General features: G+C 41.8%; 1 protein-coding gene across 3 annotated transcripts; it reads left to right on the forward strand.

The window, feature by feature from the left end:
* Window positions 1-4,128: 4,128 nt before the first annotated feature.
* On the forward strand, window positions 4,129-17,294 carry LOC110530814 (uncharacterized). 3 transcript variants are annotated; one of them, XM_090182888.1, is made up of 5 exons: window positions 4,129-4,596; window positions 7,873-8,580; window positions 8,780-9,094; window positions 9,146-9,658; window positions 10,025-17,294. In XM_090182888.1, exons 1-5 carry the CDS (start codon window positions 4,332-4,334, stop codon window positions 10,972-10,974), a joined length of 2,751 nt encoding a protein of 916 aa, XP_090039014.1. In that variant the 5' UTR covers window positions 4,129-4,331; the 3' UTR covers window positions 10,975-17,294. The 3 variants fall into 3 exon arrangements, with proteins under 3 accessions (XP_090039014.1, XP_090039015.1, XP_021469768.3); XM_090182889.1 differs by having other exon boundaries at window positions 9,248-9,658; XM_021614093.3 differs by having other exon boundaries at window positions 8,780-9,658.
* The last annotated feature ends 5,894 nt before the right edge of the window (window positions 17,295-23,188 follow it).

The raw sequence follows: 23,188 nt of genomic DNA on the forward strand, positions 1-23,188 counted from the left end.
CCCACAGCCTAAATAACACATTTCCAGTTCTTGTATTTTGGGATTCAAAATAAAGTAAACCGGAAATATTGTCCAACTGTACTGAGAAGGTTTTGGTTTCCAAAATATGAAGTATTAATATATAAAATATTAAAGATGTTGAACCTGTTGTCATGTTATTTGTCTTTGCTTCGTCTAATTAAAAAAAAGAGAGATCTCAAATTCATTTGCGCATAATCTCCCTTATTTACGGTTGACTACTTTCATCACTTGCGGTCATAATTCCCCCTATTTTACTTTGTGGCGTGGATGAGCTCTGAGGCGCTGAGAAGCCAGCAAAAATAAGCAAGACCTAGCAAGAATAAGGCGTTTAACTCGGCGATTTCCCTTCGAAATAAAAGTCCCACAACTAAGCTTTTTCTTTTGTAACATTTTTATTAGGAAATGTTAACAGACTTAGAATTTTGTTTGACTATATAAACATTTTAGTGGCACAAATAATATTATAGCATTGCCGATATTGTAAACAGTATTGGAAGTAATGATCACTAGATAGTTATAGTTATTATGGTAACACCAGTAATTCAAACAAAACTCTTCTTTATAATGCCACTGTTAATAAATATTATTATATAGTAGGCCTATAGTCCGCTAAGGTCATACATAAAAAAAAAATATATAATAACTATAATTGTACTAAAAATTGTATAACATAAATATTATAATAATAATAAATGTTTAATAATATCCCAGTGTTATTTAGCCCATTCTTATTGAATGATGTTCAGTACGTTTTTCATATTAGACATACATATGGCACCATACATAATTGCCTGTACATTGTGTCGCAGTAAAAGGGGGGTCCATTCTACTCAGGAGCACCTCCAGTTTCCAAATCCACAGGTTTTAAACACCCATCATCATTGGTGCTCATTTTGCGGCCCTTAACGAGTGGCCAATCGGCTTGAATCCAATCATTTTTTTTCTTCATATTGAACATACCACATTGCACCATAGACAATTTCCTGTACGTTGTGTCACAGTTAAAAGGGGGATTTATTCTAATCAGGAGCACTTCTAGTTTCCAAATCCACAGTTTACACCCAGAGGACGTCACTGATCATTTTGTGTCCCTTAAAAAGTGACGAATCACATTTAAATGCAGTACTTTTTTCATTCCGGACATAAATATTGCACCGTACATAATCGATTGTGTGTCCATAAAACCAGGGTCCAGCCTACTCACTAGAGTCCATAGCATACAAAACCGATGAACCAGGGTCCAGCCTACTCACTAGAGTCCATAGCATACAAAACCGATGAACCAGGGTCCAGCCTACTCACTAGAGTCCATAGCATACAAAACCGATGAACCAGGGTCCAGCCTACTCACTAGAGTCCATAGCATACAAAACCGATGAACCAGGGTCCAGCCTACTCACTAGAGTCCATAGCATACAAAACCGATGAACCAGGGTCCAGCCTACTCACTAGAGTCCATAGCATACAAAACCGATGAACCAGGGTCCAGCCTACTCACTAGAGTCCATAGCATACAAAACAGATGAACCAGGGTCCAGCCTACTCACTAGAGTCCATAGCATACAAAACCAATGAACCAGGGTCCAGCCTACTCACTAGAGTCCATAGCATACAAAACCGATGAACCAGGGTCCAGCCTACTCACTAGAGTCCATAGCATACAAAACCGATGAACCAGGGTCCAGCCTACTCACTAGAGTCCATAGCATACAAAACCGATGAACCAGGGTCCAGCCTACTCACTAGAGTCCATAGCATACAAAATCGATGAACCAGGGTCCAGCCTACTCACTAGAGTCCATAGCATACAAAACCAATGAACCAGGGTCCAGCCTACTCACTAGAGTCCATAGCATACAAAACCGATGAACCAGGGTCCAGCCTACTCACTAGAGTCCATAGCATACAAAACAGATGAACCAGGGTCCAGCCTACTCACTAGAGTCCATAGCATACAAAACCAATGAACCAGGGTCCAGCCTACTCACTAGAGTCCATAGCATACAAAACCGATGAACCAGGGTCCAGCCTACTCACTAGAGTCCATAGCATACAAAACCAATGAACCAGGGTCCAGCCTACTCACTAGAGTCCATAGCATACAAAACCGATGAACCAGGGTCCAGCCTACTCACTAGAGTCCATAGCATACAAAACCGATGAACCAGGGTCCAGCCTACTCACTAGAGTCCATAGCATACAAAACCGATGAACCAGGGTCCAGCCTACTCACTAGAGTCCATAGCATACAAAACCAATGAACCAGGGTCCAGCCTACTCACTAGAGTCCATAGCATACAAAACCGATGAACCAGGGTCCAGCCTACTCACTAGAGTCCATAGCATACAAAACCAATGAACCAGGGTCCAGCCTACTCACTAGAGTCCATAGCATACAAAACCGATGAACCAGGGTCCAGCCTACTCACTAGAGTCCATAGCATACAAAACCAATGAACCAGGGTCCAGCCTACTCACTAGAGTCCATAGCATACAAAACCAATGAACCAGGGTCCAGCCTACTCACTAGAGTCCATAGCATACAAAACCGATGAACCAGGGTCCAGCCTACTCACTAGAGTCCATAGCATACAAAACCGATGAACCAGGGTCCAGCCTACTCACTAGAGTCCATAGCATACAAAACCGATGAACCAGGGTCCAGCCTACTCACTAGAGTCCATAGCATACAAAACCGATGAACCAGGGTCCAGCCTACTCACTAGAGTCCATAGCATACAAAACCGATGAACCAGGGTCCAGCCTACTCACTAGAGTCCATAGCATACAAAACCAATGAACCAGGGTCCAGCCTACTCACTAGAGTCCATAGCATACAAAACCAATGAACCAGGGTCCAGCCTACTCACTAGAGTCCATAGCATACAAAACCGATGAACCAGGGTCCAGCCTACTCACTAGAGTCCATAGCATACAAAACCGATGAACCAGGGTCCAGCCTACTCACTAGAGTCCATAGCATACAAAACCGATGAACCAGGGTCCAGCCTACTCACTAGAGTCCATAGCATACAAAACCGATGAACCAGGGTCCAGCCTACTCACTAGAGTCCATAGCATACAAAACCGATGAACCAGGGTCCAGCCTACTCACTAGAGTCCATAGCATACAAAACCGATGAACCAGGGTCCAGACTACTCACTAGAGTCCATAGCATACAAAACAGATGAACCAGGGTCCAGCCTACTCACTAGAGTCCATAGCATACAAAACCAATGAACCAGGGTCCAGCCTACTCACTAGAGTCCATAGCATACAAAACAGATGAACCAGGGTCCAGCCTACTCACTAGAGTCCATAGCATACAAAACAGATGAGTTTGAACAAAGCACCTTCAATGGAGAATCATCATTGAACAAGCTTTTTAGTTCAGGACTAGGCTTAATATCTGTCTGGGAAACTGGCCCTCAATGGTACAAATATAGCACTGTCCAGGAAAAACTAGCGATTGTGTCCATAAAACCCAGTGTCCAGTCTGCACTTTAGTACTATCACTTTAACACTCTGCTGATTGACTAATTCAGGACTATATCTTAATCACAATGGAATACATTTGATCATTTTAGCTTACTCTTTGTTTGTTTCCAGTATGACATTAAACTCCATTCCATAGCAGACTTGCACTCTTGGATTTCCTTATAATGGAGGTGCCAAATTCCGACTATTAGCATGTGATTAGGTGAGAAGCTAAATGCTTAAGCGAAACAATAGAAGCAATGTGATCTGTAGATGACGTGTTAATGTTAAACTGACGGCATACCTGTAAATTATCTACATGATCCTAATGATGATTATTGGATCTTAAAGGGCCTCAAAATGAGCACCGATAATGCTCTGGGTGTGAACTCTGGGTGGATTTGGAAACTAGAAGTGCTCCTCAGTACACACAAAAAAACATTGTTGACAATTTCGGGTTGAAAAAATAAACAAAGAAATCACATATCTAATATAAGTATTTTTAATTACTCTTTGTATGATAACAATAATAAGATATATAGATAATTCTGGAGAGTTTCCATAATTTTCGTCCTAATTATTAATTCACAAAGTAGACATGACAAGACTCTTATTCTGAAGGATTCCGAGAATCCGTGATCCGGAAGTACTTCGTTATCCTTGCCTGCTTCACAGCGGTGCATGTAGCTATCTGCTCACAACTGCACGGATCAAATTGTTGCTAGCAAATGTACCATTTTCAAAACGTTATTAGCATATTACTTAGACACGAAGTTTAAATCTTCTGCGGAAGTCAGACCGATCTCTGTTTAGTTTTCGCAAACGTTTGAAAATGTTGAGCAGTGTTTCTCTCCGGGCTCAGATCGCTTCCATCATAGAGGTACTTTCTAAAGCTGCGGTTTCAGAAATTAGCAAAGTAGTCGACGATGGCATAGTTGTGTTACGTGTGGAAATGTGTCGACGGGAAAATGAAATCAACGTCCTGAAAAATAATGTACAACAACTTGACAGCGAGCTTCGAAAAGCTCGAGGGATTCAACCTCGAAAACGCATTCATCATGGTCGATCAGTCGCTGCTGAGAATCTTGGGAGAGAAGGTGGGTCGAAGTAGTGGTACTAACTCACTTTTACTATCAATCAATTATCAATAGTTAACTGTGCAAGTCACATCAGGGTTCTAGCAATATTACATTACCATTTCGTTGGTAAACAATGTAACTAGGCTTATTTAATCAGCCTACACACGTTCTCACGGCATTTAGCCTTGGGCTAAAAAAATGTGCAGTTTGAAGGCCTCATGTCCTCCAGTCATATCTCAGACTGCCCAATGGGATGGGAGAGGAATATAGCAATGACTATCATTATAACCAACTCCGTGGCCTTGTGGTTAGAGTGCAGGCCTACGCCCTGAGATTGGATGGTTGAGGGTTTGAACAAACGATATATATAAATCTTGGATTGTAAACGCTATTAATTGGCCATTGAGAGGCTTTGAAGCCACCGGTCGGCCATATTGGCTCTCCTCAGTAGGAGCAGTCCTCCATAGCAATGAATGGAATTCTACAGTATTTCAATGAAATGTTTCAAGGACAAAATTACATTCATTTAAGTATTTTTATTGTTGTAAAAAGGAATGTAGACATTAATAAATGCGTTTTCTATGATTTCCAAAATATTTCTTTACAATGGTGGGGGAGAGCCAAGATGGAGGCGCGATGGCTTCAACACAGCACCCCCTAATAGTCATCTATAGTGTGTATATATAAATCATTGATTTGAACACAGATTGTTTAGCACTCACATTAAGGAGATGGATTGGGAGTAAGGCCCTACAACAGACAAGAATCCTGTCCATGGGTTGTACTCAGTGGTTGATTTGGGAGATAGGGGGTTCCTAGTTTGGGGTTGCGGAAGAACCTAACAGTTTTTTTTTGGGGGGGGGGGGGGGGTGACTGTGAGAAAGTCAGTTCTGGTGACCTTTTTAGAAGGAAATCCTACTCCAACATAACAGGATGCTGACATCTCAAATATAATTTCCCCCTCAAGAAATGAGCCCAATATAACGTTGGTCAATATCCGGTAGCCTAGTGGTTAGAGGGTTGGATCGAATCCCCGAGCTGACAAGGTAAAAATCTGTCGTTCCTCCCCATGAACAAGGCAGTTATAACCCACTGTTCCAAGGCCGTCATTGTAAATAAGAATTTGTTCTTAACTGACTTGCCTAATTAAATAAAGGTTCAATTAAGTAAATCAAGCAGCTGTGCTATTTAGCAATAAGCATTATGATGTAGACCAACTGATTTTAAGTATTTAAAAAATATATATTTTATTTCACCTTCATTCACCTTCATTTCACCTTCATTCATTGGCAAGAAAAAAATAGGCGGAAAGTTTCCCATCTGCATTTCCACCACTGGGATCATTTTTTTTAGCTAGATCAAAGTCTAAAGTCTAAACATAGGATCTCTTGTTGCTAGTTATAGCAACATATTGATGATTCGAATGTCCCCAAAAAAGTGTTCCGCTGGCGCACAGCCAACCCAAGGATCATGTACTGTGAATATATTGTAGGCTTCTCTGTTACACCTGACCCGTGTCTCATTTAGCCCTTTGTATTCAACGCCCGTTGGCGCCTGCTAACGACGCTGCTGTTCATAAAATGGTGCATTTGACACCATTTTTATTGGGATTTGAGAAATAAGTGTAGCCCAATAGCACCAGAAAGGCTCCGTGATCATCGTCTTTTAACTTCTTGGCGCACCCATCCCGTTAGCGGGATCATTTTCGTCAACATCCGCTGAATTGCAGAGCGCCAAATTCAAATTAAATTAATAAAAATATTTAATTTTCATGAAATCACAAGTGCAATATAGCAAAACCAGCTTAGCTGGTTGTTAATCCACCTGGCGTGTCAGATTTCAAAAAAGCTTTACAGCGAAAGCAAACCAAGTGTTTATGTGAGGACATTTCTCTCAGCAGACAAAACATTACAAACAGCTAGCAGCAAAGTAGATTGGTCACGAAAGTCAGAAAAGCAATAAAATGAATCGCTTACCTTTTATGATCTTCGGATGTTTGCACTCACGAGACTCCCAGTTACACAATAAATGTTCCTTTTGTTCGATAAAGATCATTTTTATATCAAAAAAACTCAATTTGGTTGGCGCGTTTTGTTAAGAAATCCACAGGCTCGTGCAGGTCATGACGGGCAGACGAAAATTCCAAATAGTCTCCGTAAAGTTGGTAGAAACATGGCAAATGTTTTTTATAATCAATCCTCAGGTTGTTTTTACAATAAATAATCAATAATATTTAAACCGGACCGTAGCTTTTTCAATAGGAGAGAGAGAGAGAGTGTCTGCTCCAAGCTGTTGCACATGCAAAACTCTGGGGACACACAGCCATCCACTGACGCGATGTGATCGTTCTCGCTCATTTTTCAGAATAAAAGGCTGAAACTATGTTTAAAGACTGTTCACACCACGTGGAAGACATAGGGAAAGGAATCTGGTTGATATCCCTTTAAATGGAGGGAAGGCATGCAATGTAACAGGGAGCTTTCAAAATAAGAAGCATTTCCTGGTTGGATTTTCCTCGGGTTTTCGCCTGCAATATCATATACTCACGGACAATATTTTGACAGTTTTAGAAACTTTAGAGTGTTTTCTATCCTAATCCGACAATTATATTGCATATTCTAGATTCTGGGCCTGAGAAATAGGCAGTTTCATTTGGCTACGTTTTTCAGCCAAACATCAAAATACTGCCCCCTGCAACTGTATTAAGATTGTAGGCTACAACGACTGGGCGTATTTCTCTCCCTGTGCCGCACTCGCAATTTGAAGGAGCCTTAGAGGAACATTCTATTGTCTCATAGAATGAGACGGTCTGAACAATTGAATAAGTAAACTATTCTACTGGGGGGGGGGGGGTTGCTGTGGAAAATTCTATGTGCCCCCTAGCTGTACTTGTACATCCCACTATAGGAACAGGACGCTCTTGCCCTATGGGCCGTCCTGGCTCGGACGAGGCTTACTCACTATCATGATAGTAGGATTGTGAAGTCAAATAATCTATTCTTACAAACCATTACAACCCTTGATCCCAATCGCCCACAGCCTCAAATCAAACTTTATTTGTCACGTGTGCCGAATACAACGGGTGTAGACCTTACCGTGAAATGCTTACTTACAAACCCTTAACCAACAGTGCAGTTTAAAAAGAGTTAAGAAAATATTTACCAAATAAAGAAAAAAAAGAACACGATAAGAATAACAATAGTGTGTGTGTGTGTGTGTGTGTATAATCCAAATCCATTTGGATTACTGTTAAAACAAACAATGAAGGATATTGATGACTGGATATTTCCACAGGGCCTGGTAAAAATGGTACCACTTGTGTGAGGAGGACCTCCGTTGAGAAACTGCAGCCTGGGGGAGACGGCAATGGAAAGGATGAAGGCGTTGGACCTGCGGATGAGACTCTGGTCAAGATTGAGCCGGGAGGGGAGGGTGAACAGGAAGAGCAGACCTCAAGGAGAAAAGACGAGGATCGTCTTGATGCTGAACTGTCAACGTACGAGAGAGACAGCCAGCTGTGGATGCCCGGTACACAAGAAGACAATGATATGGAGACAAACTCACTGTGTCTCCCTGATCACTCTCCTGAACCTTCCGGAATGACGGCAGCTTCATGCAGCAGTGTTTCATTACCAGGGAAACCATATTTGGAGTCAAATGTCAGAGAGGATATGATTTTACAACTCCGACAGCAACAACGTCATAGGCAGTCAGAAGCGCTCAGGAGAACAAGCGACGGCACGGTAAAGTCAAACCCAGACCCTCAAAGTGAATTCGGTTTTGGCCCGAATTACAATACGGCAAGGAGAGCGAGGACCAAGAGATTTTTCCAGGTTAATAAACACTTCATTTGCACACTGTGTGGAAAGAGTTTTGAACGTTACAGCCATCTTGAAAGACATCTACGAATTCATACGGGTGAGAAACCGTACAGTTGTGACCTATGTGGAAGGTGTTTCAACCAGAAGGGTAGCCTCAAAGGACATCTGAAGACTCACAGAGGTAAGAGACTAGAATCACTAGCTAATGACAGCAGATAGCACACAATTATACAACAGATCATTCCCATGTACATGCCAAATGATACCCTTTTTCCTACGTAGTGCACTACTTTTGACCAGACCCTCTATAATAGGATGTTAATGTAGGACATGACCGATGCATCAATATTTTATCAATCAAATGTGATCTTTCCACACAGTATCGATGGACGGGCTAGCTAACAACGAAGAGAAGCCTCTCCTGGATAGACGTCAGTCTGAGGAAGAGCGTTGCAACGGAAAGTACGAAGTTTTCCAAACTGCTCCTCAGATGCCCATGAAGTCTGAGCCAGGGGAGGAGAAGGATGCATTCCAGACACTAGATCATAAAGCAGGAGAACAGACTGCAGGAAGAGCAGAACAGCAACTGGATGATGACTTGTCAACGTACGAGAGAGACGGCCGACCGTGGATGTCCAGTTCACAAGCAGACAACGATATGGAGACGAGCAATTCAGAATATTTCATCAGTTCAGGTCAGAACTCCCAGTGTCTCACTGATCACTCTCCTGTACCTCCCAGTTCAGGTCAGAACTCCCAGTGTCTCACTGATCACTCTCCTGTACCTCCCAGTTCAGGTCAGAACTCCCAGTGTCTCACTGATCACTCTCCTGTACTTCCTGTCCTAGGAAGGGTGGAAGCGTCATGTAGCAGTGCTTCATCTCCAGGGAAACCATATGTAGATGTCAGCGAGGATATGATTTTACAGCTCAGACAGCAACATTATGGACCTTCAGACACACTCTTGATAGCAAGTGACGGTACAGTACAGCCAAACTCGCAGGTCACGGACGGGGCTTCTCTGAACCATCCTCCCATCTTCTCCAGTTTTCCGGAAAGGAAGGTGAAAACCTTCCAAGGAGTCACCAAGGACAAGAAGTGCTTCATCTGCTCATTCTGTGGGAAGGTTTTTGAGCGTGTTGGTCATCTGGAAAGGCACCAGCGAATTCATACGGGTGAGAAACCGTATAGTTGTGACATATGTGGAAGGTGTTTCAACCAGAAGGGTAGCCTCAAAGGACATCTGAAGACTCACAGAGGTAAGAGACTAGAATAATATTAATATTTTTTTAAATGCATGAAAAACTAACTCTCTTAAGAGTGTAAATCAGTCAATTATTCTGTAATTAACAGACAGTATGCCCGTTATATCATTAAATAAGGCTTAAATAAGGCTGCACATCCTTAATGGATCCCTATTCCCTTTATAGTGTACTACTATTGACCAGGACCCAAAGGGCTCTGATCAATAGTAGTACACTACATACAGAATAGGGTGCCATTTTGGGATGGATACGAAGTGTTTTCCTGTTCTTTATCAGTGGTTTAAGATGACGTTAAACAATTCATTGTTTAAATTGCCATGTTGTTAAAATACTCCATACTTTTTTTCTCCTGTCAAACAGACGGCGCTGACATGCTAACGGGTCTACCTCCGCTAGATGATAAAAAGCCTGACGTTTATCCTAGACCCTCGGAGAACCCAGGGGAACCGAGGGATCAGCCCTCACCTGGTGAAGCACAGCCTAGCTCCGGGCACAGTGAGGAGGAGGAGGGCAGGGGGCAGGGGTTGGTGGGGGGAGCAGAGAAAGAGAAGCAGTTTGAATCCCAGATACTCAGTCAGTCAGGACCTCCACACCAACAAAGCACAGAGCGACCAGGTTACCAGGACGACCCAGAGTATGTCATGGATGAGAGGGAGAGTCAGCTGTGTAGATCTTTCACAGAGAGGCACAGTGATATGGAGTCTGGATCACTAAATCCAGGTTGCTCCTCCGATGCGACAAAGCAGCAGAACTCCCATCCTGTTTCACCCAGTGTCAAATACCATCACAGTCCTTTTGATGGACTGCACCACCACCACGGGTTCTATACGTCAGCTTCTAGAGAGGTGGAACTTCAACACTTGTCTTTTCAGGATGAGAAATACAAGTTGGATGTGATTGAGCAAGAGCAGTATGCAGGGGTGGTTCTACATGCAAGGAACAGGGAGGATGGTGATGGAACAGTACTACCTAGGTTTCAGGACCGGGTACCACCGTCACCACTACCTGTAGAGGAGGAAACGGCAATGAGAGCGTATATCACAGAACCAAACTACAGTCAAGAGGGGATTTTATTTGCCCTTGGCATAGACAGTTTTGACAGTACAGAGGGAACCAGTGCCACTACAGACGACACAAGAAATAGATGTTTCATATGCTCCTTTTGTGGAAAGAGTTTTGATCGCCATAGTCATTTTGAAAGACACCTGCACACTCATACTGGTGAGAAGCCCTACAGCTGTGAGATATGTGGTAAGAGTTTCACTCAGAAGAGCAGCCTGAAAGCTCATCAGAGACTTCATACAGGTTAATCAAGGGCCAAAGTGTATTTGTTTGCATTTCAAATGGCATCCTATTCCCTATACAGTTGCAAGAAACAGTATGTGAACCCTTTGGAATTACCTGGATTAGGGTCATAAAATTTTATCTGATCTTCATCTAAGTCACAACAATAGACACAGTCTGCTTAAACTAATAATACACAAATTATTGTATTTTTCTTGTCTATATTGAATACATAATTTAAACATTCACAGTGTGGGTTGAAAAAATTATGTGAACCCCGAGGCTAATGTTTTCTCCAAAAGCTAATTGGAGTCAGGAGTCAGCTAACCTGGAGTCCAATCAACGAGACGAGATTGGAGATGTTGGTTAGAGCTGCTCTGCTATTCACTAGAAGCTGTGAACCACGCCTCGAACAAACGAGATCTCAGAAGACCTAAGATTAAGAATTGTTGACTTGCATAAAGCTGAAAAAGGTTACAAAAGTATCTCTAAAAGCCTTGATGTTCATCAGTCCACGGTGAGACAAATGATCTATAAATGGAGAAAGTTCAGCACTGTTGCTACTAGAGGTCGACCCGATTTAATTAGGGCAGATTTCAAGTTTTCATAATCAGTAATCGGCATTTTTGGACACCGATAATTGCCGATTACATTGTACTCCAGGAGGAGACTGCGTGACGGCTGACTACCTGTTATGCGAGTGAAGCAAGGAGACAAGGTAAGGTGCTAGCTAGCATTAAACGTATCTTATAAAAACAATCAATCTTCACATAATCACTAGTTAACTACACATGGTTGATGATATTACTAGGTTAACTAGCTTGTCCTGCGTTGCATATAATCGATGCGCTGCCTGTTAATTTATCATTGAATCACAGCCTATTTCACCAAACTTAACAAGCGCATTCGCGAAAAAAGCACTGTCGTTGCACCAATGTGTACCTAACCATAAACATCAATGCCTTTTAAAATCAATACACAAGTATATATTTTTAAACCTGCATATTTAGTTAATATTGCCTGCTAACATGAGTTTATTTTAACTAGGGAAATTGTGTTACTTCTCTTGCGTTCTGTGCAACAGAGTCAGGGTATATGCAGCAGTTTGGGCCGCCTGGCTCGTTGCGAACTGTGTGAAGACCATTTCTTCCTAACAAAGACAGCCAACTTCACCAAACGGGGGATGATTTAACAAAAGCGCATTTGCGAAAAATCACAATCGTTGCACGACTGTACCTAACCATAAACATCAATGCCTTTCTTAAAACCAATACACAGAACTCTATATTTTTTAATCTGCATATTTAGTTAAAAGAAAATGGCAAATTGTGTCACTTCTCTTGCGTTTTATTGCACTCAGAGTCAAGGTATATGCAACAGTTTGGGCCGCCTGGCTCATTGCGAACTAATTTGCCATAATTGTACTTAATTACGACATAACATTGAAGGTTGTGCAATGTAACAGCAATATTTAGACTGATGGATGCCACCCATTTAGATAAAATACGGAACGGTTTCGTATTTCCCTGAAATAATAAACGTTTGTTTTTCGAAATTATAGTTTCCGCATTTGACCATATTAATGACCTATGGCTTGTATTTCTGTGTGTTATTATATTATAATTAAGTCTATGATTTGATAGAGCAGTCTGACTGAGCGGTGGTAGACAGCAGCAGGCTCTTAAGCATTCATTCAAACAGCACTTTCCTGCGTTTGCCAACAGCTCGTCGCAATGCTTCAAGCATTGAGCTGTTTATGACTTCAAGCCTATCAACTCCAGAGATTAGGCTGGCAATACTAAAGTACCTATTAGAACATCCAATAGTCAAAGGTATATGAAATACAAATGGTATAGAGAGAAATAGTCCTATAATTCCTATAATAACTACAACCTAAAACGTCTTATCTGGGAATATTGAAGACTCGTGTTAAAAGGAACCACCAGCTTTCATATGTTCTGAGCAAGGAACTTAAACGTTAGCTTTTTTACATGGCACTTTTACTTTCTTCTCCAACAGTTTGTTTTTGCATTATTTAAACTAAATTTAACATGTTTCATTATTTATTTGAGACTAAATTGATTTTATTGATCTATTAAAATAAGTGTTTGTTCATTCAGTATTGTTGTAATTGTCATTGTTTTATATATATATAAAAAATAGTCAGATTAATCGGTACCCGCTTTTTTGGTCCTCCAATAATCGGTATCGGCATTGAAAATCATAATCGGTCGACCTCTAGTTGCTACTCTCCCTAAGAGAGTGGCTGTCCCTGCAAAGATGACTGCAAGAGCACAGCGCATTATGCTCAATGAGGTTAAGAAGAATCCTAGAGTGTCAGCTGAAGACTCTGGAACATCTGATAACATCTGAGTCTACGATATGTAAAACGCTAAGCAAGAATGGTGTTCATGGAAGCACACCACGGAAGAAGCCACTGCTGTCCAAAAAAAAACATTGCTGCACGTTTGAAGTTTGCAAAAGCGAACCTGGATGTTCCACAGCGATACTGGCAACATGTTCTGTGGACAGATGAAACTGCAGTTGAGTTGTTTGGAAGGAACACAACACTGTGTGGAGAAAAAAAGGCACAGCACAGCACACCAACATCAAAACCTCATCCCTACTGTAAAGTATGGTGGAGGGAGCATCATGGTTTGGGGCTGCTTTGCTGCCTCAGGGCCTAGACAGCTTAAACTTGCAAAATCATTTTTCTGTTGATCAATACATTTTGCAGGAGAATGTTAGGCTATCTGTCTGCCAATTGAAGCTCAACAGAAGTTGGGTGATGCAACAGGACAATGACCCAAAACACAGATGTAAATCAACAACAGAATGGCTTCAACAGAAGAAAATACACCTTCTGGAGTGGCTCAGTCAGTCCTGGTCTCAACGCGATTTGAGATGCTGTGGCATGACCTCAAGTGTGGTTCACACCAGACATCCCAAGAATATTGCTGAACTGAAACAGTTTTGTAAAGAGGAATGGTCCAAAATTACTCCTGACCGTTGTGCAGGTCTGATCCACAACTACAGAAATGTTTTTGTTGCCAAAGGAAGGTCAACCTGTTATTAAATCCAAGGGTTCACATACTTTTTCCACCCTGCACTTTGAATGTTTACACAGCGTGTTCAATAAATACATGAAAACATATCATTTTTTGTGTGTTAGTTGAAGCTGACTGTGTTTGTCTCTTGTTGTTGACTTAGATGAAGATCAGATGACATTTTATGACCAATTTATACAGAAATCCATGTAGTTCCAAAGGGTTCACATACTTTTTCTTGCCACTGTAGTACACTACCACTGTAGTACACACACTACCACTGTAGTACATACACTACCACTGTAGTACATACACTACCACTGTAGTACATACACTACCACTGTAGTACACTACCACTGTAGTACATACACTACCACTGTAGTACACCACCACTGTAGAGACCATAGGTCAAAGTAGTGTACCCTGTAAGAAATGGATTCTAATTTGGGATGCACCCTAACTGAAAGTTGTTTCGTCCTCATCAAAACCGGTTAATGAGTATGGGACACTTGGCTGCTATTGGTAACAGTTTAGAAGTCCAACTAAATTGTGATAAGATGTCATATTTGTTTCCAATACATTTTGTGTGTTTTTAAAAAAAAAACTTTATTTAACTAGTCAAGTCAGTTAAGAACAAAGTCTTATTTACAATGACAGCATACCCCGGCCAAACCTGGACGACGCTGGGTCAATTGTGCGCCGACCTATGGGACTCCCAATCACGGCCGGATGTGATGCAGCCTGGATTCGAACCAGGGACTGTAGTGACGCCTCTTGCACTGAGATGCAGGGCCTTAGACCGCTGCACCACTCGGGAGCCCAAAGGATGTTAAAGATATTCAAATGCTGGGGCTATGGAAAAACGAACATTTTTAGTAGTTCTTAGTTTATAAAGTTGTCATCAGGTATCTCTCCAATAATGTATATAGAAGGGAGGGGGAAAAAAAGGTGTTTTTAAGGAAAAACAATTCAACGACTTTCTTTTCTTCCTGCATCAAACATATGGATCAATGATCCAATTTAACATGTAGGCTACATATCTTATTTGTTTTGTATGAAGACGTTGATGGTTGGGTTGTTTATTACTCAATGGGTATGTTTACATGCACAGTAATAATTCAATATTAAACTGATTGTGTCAGTAAGCATATTATGCAATAGTCATGTAAGCAGAGTAAGGCGTTTATCTTAATCGGCGTAAGGTCAAAATCGAAGGCATACGCCGATTAAAACACATGGTTTTCTGAGTAATCGTTCTAATTATTAGAATGCCTTAAAAGGATCGGACCCTTTTATTTTCAATTTTTTTGCCTAAAATGACATACCCAAATCTAACTCCCTTTATTTAGCTCAGTACCTGAAGCAAGGATATGCAAATTCCTAATACCAAGTTTGTGGAAATGTGAAATTATTGAAGGAGAATATAACACATTAGATCTGGTAAAAGATAATACAAAGAAAAAAAACTTTTCTATTTTTATTTTTTGTTCCATCTTTGAAATGCAAGAAAGAGGCCATTATATCACTTAGCAGTGTAGGAGAAATTTAGATTTTGGCCACTAGATGGGAGCAGTGTATGTGCAAAGTTTTATACTGATCCAATGAACCATTGCATTACTGTTCACAATGTTGTATCAAGTCTGCCCAACTGTGCCGAATTGGTCAATTGATACATTTTCAAGTACATAACTATAGACAAAATACAAAAATGATATGGCAATACGAAATTTAAGTTTACACACTCCCAGGAATGTCATAAATGATGGATAATTAGCTTCCCTACAGAAACACTAACCTTCACACATCTAGATGGTGGGGAACCCAGTTCCTACATTTTAATATAAAAATGGATTTTATCAAACAGAACTATACTACATTTAATCTCTGGGGCTCTCAGGGTGACATATCAGAGCAAGATTACAGAATGTAAGTACATTATTTACCTTCAGAGGTGAATGTATCAAACCAGTTGCCGTGATTAATAGTTTTGTTGTTGTGCACTCTCCTCAAACAATAGCATTATGTTTTTCACTGTAATAGCTACTGTAAATTGGACAGTGCAGTTAGATTAACAAGAATTTAAGCTTTCTGACCATATAAGACATGTCTATGTCCTGGGAAATTTTCTTGTTACTTATGTCATGCTAATCATATTAGCGCACGTTAGCTCAACCGGACATGCATCAGTCATTTCAAAGCTCACTACATTGAATTACACAATTTCCAAGCCCATTTCATAGAGAATGTTACAAAACTGTACTTCATTTAGTAACTTACTTTGAAGAGATGAGGATTGGGTCTAAATAGGGTTTTGGTGTTTGGTAATCTTAATTCATTGTACTCATCTTTAACTGCCATTTCCTGAAAGTCAGACTCTTACCACATGCCAACTCCTTTTCAGCAGCATCAGCATTCACCACTTTGTTTGGTTATCCGTAGATATATATTATCCAGCCTTGCCCAGAGGGAATTGTTGATATGCTGTACATTTTTTATTTTAAGTAACATTTTATTTGTAAAAATGTAAATGTCTTTATTTTACTGATAGAAAGATAAAAAAAAAATATTTATCCACAATCTGCTCTGGACAAGTCTGGTGCTGGACTGTCTTAAAATTAAATGAAAATATTTAGGCTGACTTCATTCAGTGTCCAGAAAAATTAATTGATGTTGTATGCGCATATTTAATTATGTATTGCCTCATTTGCATATTAGTAAAAAATAATAATTTGGGGCTACATTCAACTAGTAAAAGTTGTTTTAAGTGTAAAAAAATAAATCTCTGTTAGGGTGTGGTTCCTGGACTTAATCAGCATTCTACCTGTGTATTTGATCTGCACATGAGCTTGCGCCAGCCGAGCGAGCCTCACTCTTTAGTGAAGTGAGTTCGGAGCAACGGGTCTTAGAAGTAGTTTTCACAAACTTTTATATGTCCGAACTCGAATCAAATATGCCTCACAAAAATAACATGGTCACTGTGGTAGAATGTTTATTTTAATTGGCAATTTTCTGCATTTATCAGTGCCATCGGGTAGCCTGATTTTAAGATGTCCATGTAAACAAGATTATTAGGGAAATGGCTCTTCTTGCAAAGCATGTAAACGTTTTAATCAAATTATTATATTAATCAGACGATCAACAATCGCATTATTGTGTGCATGTAACCGTACTCGTTGAGTAGTTCAAATGATAGATTTTTTTTTTTGACTCCTATGTTCAAAAACGCACTCTTTAAGTTTGCTTTGTTGTTTCGTATCTGCTGGTGTATTCTTTAATAAATGTAAAATTCTGAATGCAAATCTTGTGGGTTCACTGTTTTACTTGTTGACAGTAAAAAAAAACATATGAGATTCCTATTTCTGCCCATGCAAATATGGTGCTCACTTCTCTAATATTTACAGTAACAAAAAATTGGACAATTAGCTTGGAGCCAAACCTTTGACTGTAGCCCCAATAAGGATTAGCCACAATAGTGTTGTTTGCGGTTTGCCTTCAAAATAAAAGTTCCCCATTGAAACTGATGCAAATTGATACAAATAGTGGAATAATGTCACATTTTGGACTAGATGCTAAACAAGGTTGGAACGTTGTTATATACAGTGGGGCAAAAAAGTATTTAGTCAGCCACCAATTGTGCAAGTTCTCCCACTTAAAAAGATGAGAGAGGCCTGTAATTTTCATCATAGGTACACTTCAACTATGACAGACAAAATGAGAGAAAAAAATCCAGAAAATCACATTGTAGGATTTTTAATTAATTTATTTGCAAATTATGGTGGAAAATAAGTATTTGGTCAATAACAAAAGTTTATCTCAATACTTTATTATATACCCTTTGTTGGCAATGACAGAGGTCTTCACAAGGTTTTCACACACTTGTGGTATTTTGGCCCATTCCTCCATGCAGATCTCGCTGAGTAACAGGAATGAGCGCTGAGTAACAGGAATGAGCGCTGAGTAACAGGAATGAGCGCTGAGTAACAGGAATGAGAACTGAGTAACAGGAATGAGCGCAGGAATGAGAACTGAGTAACAGGAATGAGAACTGAGTAACAGGAATGAGCGCTGAGTAACAGGAATGAGCGCTGAGTAACAGGAATGAGCGCTGAGTAACAGGAATGAGAACTGAGTAACAGGAATGAGCGCTGAGTAACAGGAATGAGCGCTGAGTAACAGGAATGAGCGCTGAGTAACAGGAATGAGAACTTGTGTGTGATAATAACTGGATGTCACAGAACTTCCTTCAATTAAACAAAAGATAAAACAGAGGTCATTCTATTTGGCACAAAATATCTTAGTCTAAATAGCAACATAAAAGCAGTAACCATTGTTTGTGCGTGTATGTGGTTCCTGCCTCTGCACAGTATGGGTTCTCCATCTTCCTCTACAAAAGGCAAGAAAGACAACAAATACTAAAAGATTAGCATATTCCTTCAACAACAAAAAAACCTTCAACATATTCCTTCAATTAAAAAAAACTAATTTAGGAGAGTAATAACCTCCCCACTTAATGGTATTCTGCTTCAGACAGGGAATGTTTACTAGGATTAAATGTCAGGAATTGTGAAAGACTGAGTTTAAATATATTTGACTAAGGTGTATGTAAATTTCCCACTTCAACTGTACACTACCATTCAAAAGTTCGGGGTCACTTTGATATTTCCTGTGGCCCCGTCCAACGATACCCTTGACATGGCCAATCAGGTAGGATATAACCCCACACACTTTGCCAAAGGCACAGCCCCCACACCACTACAGGGATATCAACAGACCACCAACTTATTACCCAACAGACAAAGCTGAAAATAGCCTACCAAAATCTCCTCCACTGCCTGAGGGGGGAGCAAAACCGGACAGGAAGATCACATCAGTGACTCAACCCACTCAAATGACGCACCCCTTCTAGGGACGGCATGGGAGAGCACTAGTAAGCCAGTGACTCAGCCCCCGTAATGGGGTTAGAGGTATATAATCCCAGTGGAGAGAGGGGAACGGACTAGGCAAATCAAATCAAATCAAATCAAATTTTATTTGTCACATACACATGGTTAGCAGATGTTAATGCGAGTGTAGCGAAATGCTTGTGCTTCTAGTTCCGACAATGCAGTAATAACAAGTAATCTAACTAACAATTCCAAAACTACTGTCTTGTACACAGTGTAAGGGGATAAAGAATATGTACATAAGGATATATGAATGAGTGATGGTACAGAGCAGCATAGGCAAGATACAGTAGATGGTATCGGGTACAGTATGTACAAATGAGATGAGTATGTAAACAAAGTGGCATAGTATAGTATAAAGTGGCTAGTGATACATGTATTACATAAGGATACCGTCGATGATATAGAGTACAGTATATACGTATGCATATGAGATGAATAATGTAGGGTAAGTAACATTTATATAAGGTAGCATTGTTTAAAGTGGCTAGTGATATATTTACATCATTTCTCATCAATTCCCATTATTAAGGTGGCTGGAGTTGAGTCAGTGTCAGTATGTTGGCAGCAGCCACTCAGTGTTAGTGGTGGCTGTTTAACAGTCTGATGGCCTTGAGATAGAAGCTGTTTTTCAGTCTCTCGGTCCCAGCTTTGATGCACCTGTACTGACCTCGCCTTCTGGATGATAGCGGGGTGAACAGGCAGTGGCTCGGGTGGTTGATGTCCTTGATGATCTTTATGGCCTTCCTGTGACATCGGGTGGTGTAGGTGTCCTGGAGGGCAGGTAGTTTGCCCCCGGTGATGCGTTGTGCAGACCTCACTACCCTCTGGAGAGCCTTACGGTTGAGGGCGGTGCAGTTGCCATACCAGGCGGTGATACAGCCCGCCAGGATGCTCTCGATTGTGCATCTCTAGAAGTTTGTGAGTGCTTTTGGTGACAAGCCGAATTTCTTCAGCCTCCTGAGGTTGAAGAGGCGCTGCTGCGCCTTCTTCACGATGCTGTCTGTGTGAGTGGACCAATTCAGTTTGTCTGTGATGTGTATGCCGAGGAACTTAAAACTTGCTACCCTCTCCACTACTGTTCCATCGATGTGGATAGGGGGGTGTTCCCTCTGCTGTTTCCTGAAGTCCACAATCATCTCCTTAGTTTTGTTGACGTTGAGTGTGAGGTTGTTTTCCTGACACCACACTCCGAGGGCCCTCACCTCCTCCCTGTAGGCCGTCTCATCGTTGTTGGTAATCAAGCCTACCACTGTTGTGTCGTCCGCAAACTTGATGATTGAGTTGGAGGCGTGCGTGGCCACGCAGTCGTGGGTGAACAGGGAGTACAGGAGAGGGCTCAGAACGCAACCTTGTGGGGCCCCAGTGTTGAGGATCAGCGGGGAGGAGATGTTGTTGCCTACCCTCACCACCTGGGGGCGGCCCGTCAGGAAGTCCAGTACCCAGTTGCACAGGGCGGGGTCGAGACCCAGGGTCTCGAGCTTGATGACGAGCTTGGAGGGTACTATGGTGTTGAATGCCGAGCTGTAGTCGATGAACAGCATTCTCACATAGGTATTCCTCTTGTCCAGATGGGTTAGGGCAGTGTGCAGTGTGGTTGAGATTGCATCGTCTGTGGACCTATTTGGGCGGTAAGCAAATTGGAGTGGGTCTAGGGTGTCAGGTAGGGTGGAGGTGATATGGTCCTTGACTAGTCTCTCAAAGCACTTCATGATGACGGATGTGAGTGCTACGGGGCGGTAGTCATTTAGCTCAGTTACCTTAGCTTTCTTGGGAACAGGAACAATGGTGGCCCTCTTGAAGCATGTGGGAACAGCAGACTGGTATAGGGATTGATTGAATATGTCCGTAAACACACCGGCCAGCTGGTCTGCGCATGCTCTGAGGGCGCGGCTGGGGATGCCATCTGGGCCTGCAGCCTTGCGAGGGTTAACACGTTTAAATGTCTTACTCACCTCGGCTGCAGTGAAGGAGAGACCGCATGTTTTCGTTGCAGGCCGTGTCAGTGGCACTGTATTGTCCTCAAAGCGGGCAAAAAAGTTATTTAGTCTGCCTGGGAGCAAGACATCCTGGTCCGTGACTGGGCTGGGTTTCTTCCTGTAGTCCGTGATTGACTGTAGACCCTGCCACATGCCTCTTGTGTCTGAGCCGTTGAATTGAGATTCTACTTTGTCTCTGTACTGGCGCTTAGCTTGTTTGATAGCCTTGCGGAGGGAATAGCTGCACTGTTTGTATTCGGTCATGTTACCAGACACCTTGCCCTGATTAAAAGCAGTGGTTCGCGCTTTCAGTTTCACACGAATGCTGCCATCAATCCACGGTTTCTGGTTAGGGAATGTTTTAATCGTTGCTATGGGAACGACATCTTCAACGCACGTTCTAATGAACTCGCACACCGAATCAGCGTATTCGTCAATGTTGTTATCTGACGCAATACGAAACATCTCCCAGTCCACGTGATGGAAGCAGTCTTGGAGTGTGGAGTCAGCTTGGTCGGACCAGCGTTGGACAGACCTCAGCGTGGGAGCCTCTTGTTTTAGTTTCTGTCTGTAGGCAGGGATCAACAAAATGGAGTCGTGGTCAGCTTTTCCGAAAGGGGGGCGGGGCAGGGCCTTATATGTGTCGCGGAAGTTAGAGTAACAATGGTCCAAGGTCTTTCCTCCCCTGGTTGCGCAATCGATATGCTGATAAAATTTGGGGAGTCTTGTTTTCAGATTAGCCTTGTTAAAATCCCCAGCTACAATGAATGCAGCATCCGGATAAATTGTTTCCAGTTTGCAGAGAGTTAAATAAAGTTCGTTCAGAGCCATCGATGTGTCTGCTTGGGGGGGGATATATACGGCTGTGATTATAATCGAAGAGAATTCTCTTGGTAGATAATGCGGTCTACATTTGATTGTGAGGAATTCTAAATCAGGTGAACAGAAGGATTTGAGTTCCTGTATGTTTCTTTCATCGCACCATGTCACGTTAGTCATAAGGCATACGCCCCCGCCCCTCTTTTTACCAGAAAGATGTTTTTTCCTGTCTGCGCGATGCGTGGAGAAACCTGTTGGCTGCACCGCTTCGGATAGCGTCTCTCCAGTAAGCCACGTTTCCGTGAAGCAAAGAACGTTACAGTCTCTGATGTCCCTCTGGAATGCTACCCTTGCTCGGATTTCATCAACCTTGTTGTCAAGAGACTGGACATTGGCAAGAAGAATGCTAGGGAGTGGTGCGCGCTGTGCCCGTCTCCGGAGTCTGACCAGAAGACCGCCTCGTTTCCCTCTCTTTCGGAGTCGTTTTTTTGGGTCGCTGCATAGGATCCACTCCGTTGTCCTGTTTGTAAGGCAGAACACAGGATCCGCGTCGCGAAAAACATATTCTTGGTCGTACTGATGGTGAGTTGATGCTGATCTTATATTCAGTAGTTCTTCTCGACTGTATGTAATGAAACCTAAGATGACCTGGGGTACTAATGTAAGAAATAACACGTAAAAATACAAAAAACTGCATAGTTTCCTAGGAACGCGAAGCGAGGCGGCCATCTCTGTCGGCGCCGGAAGTACAAGAGACAGCAAGGGTGATTTGTCACTCCAGTGCCTTGCCGGGCCAGACTACACTCAATCATAAGACCTACTGAAGAGATGAGTCTTCAGTAAAGACTTAAAGGTCTGCGTTTCTCACATGGATGAGCAGACCATGCCATAAAAAATGGAGCTCTATAGGAGAAAGCCCTGCCTCCAGCTGTTTGCCTTGAAATTTTAGGGACAATAAGGAGGCCTGCGTCTTGTGACCGTAGCGTACATAGGAAGGACCAAATCAGAGTGATAGGTAGGAGGAAGGCCATGTAACGCTTTGTAGGTTAGCAGTAAAACCTTGAAATCAGCCCTTGCCTTATCAGGAAGCCAGTGTAGAGGCTAGCACTTGAGTAATATGATCAAATGTTTTGGTTCTAGTCAAGATTCTAGCAGCCGTGTTTAGCACTATTAAAGTAAAAACTTTAAAGTTTGGCAGGTAGCCAAGTAGCAACAAGCAGCACAGCAGCATGGAGATAAGTCCGGAAGTCACGATGTCACAATATACCCTTTAATTCTTGAAGAAAATCATTTATGAACGCCTCATGAGCTTTGTCCATCTGTCATACCCCATCAGAACTCAACTTATAAGCTTATTTAACTGCATTGTCTTACAGGTTCAGTTGGTGTTAATGTTATATAATGACTACATTATATCAATTGATGACTTTCAACCTCCCTTTGGAATTCCAG

This window comes from Oncorhynchus mykiss, chromosome 8 (assembly GCF_057628025.1).
Source record: "Oncorhynchus mykiss isolate SJ-2025 chromosome 8, ASM5762802v1, whole genome shotgun sequence".
In the NCBI taxonomy this organism is placed as follows: domain Eukaryota; kingdom Metazoa; phylum Chordata; class Actinopteri; order Salmoniformes; family Salmonidae; genus Oncorhynchus; species Oncorhynchus mykiss.

Bases quoted from the DNA above. Each gene is read 5' to 3' on its own strand.
- LOC110530814 (XM_021614093.3), top strand. From the start codon at position 4,332: ATGTTGAGCAGTGTTTCTCTCCGGGCTCAGATCGCTTCCATCATAGAG. The intron at 8,581-8,779 runs GTAAGAGACTAG...CTTTCCACACAG, and splicing joins ACATCTGAAGACTCACAGAG to TATCGATGGACGGGCTAGCT. The intron at 9,659-10,024 runs GTAAGAGACTAG...CCTGTCAAACAG, and splicing joins ACATCTGAAGACTCACAGAG to ACGGCGCTGACATGCTAACG.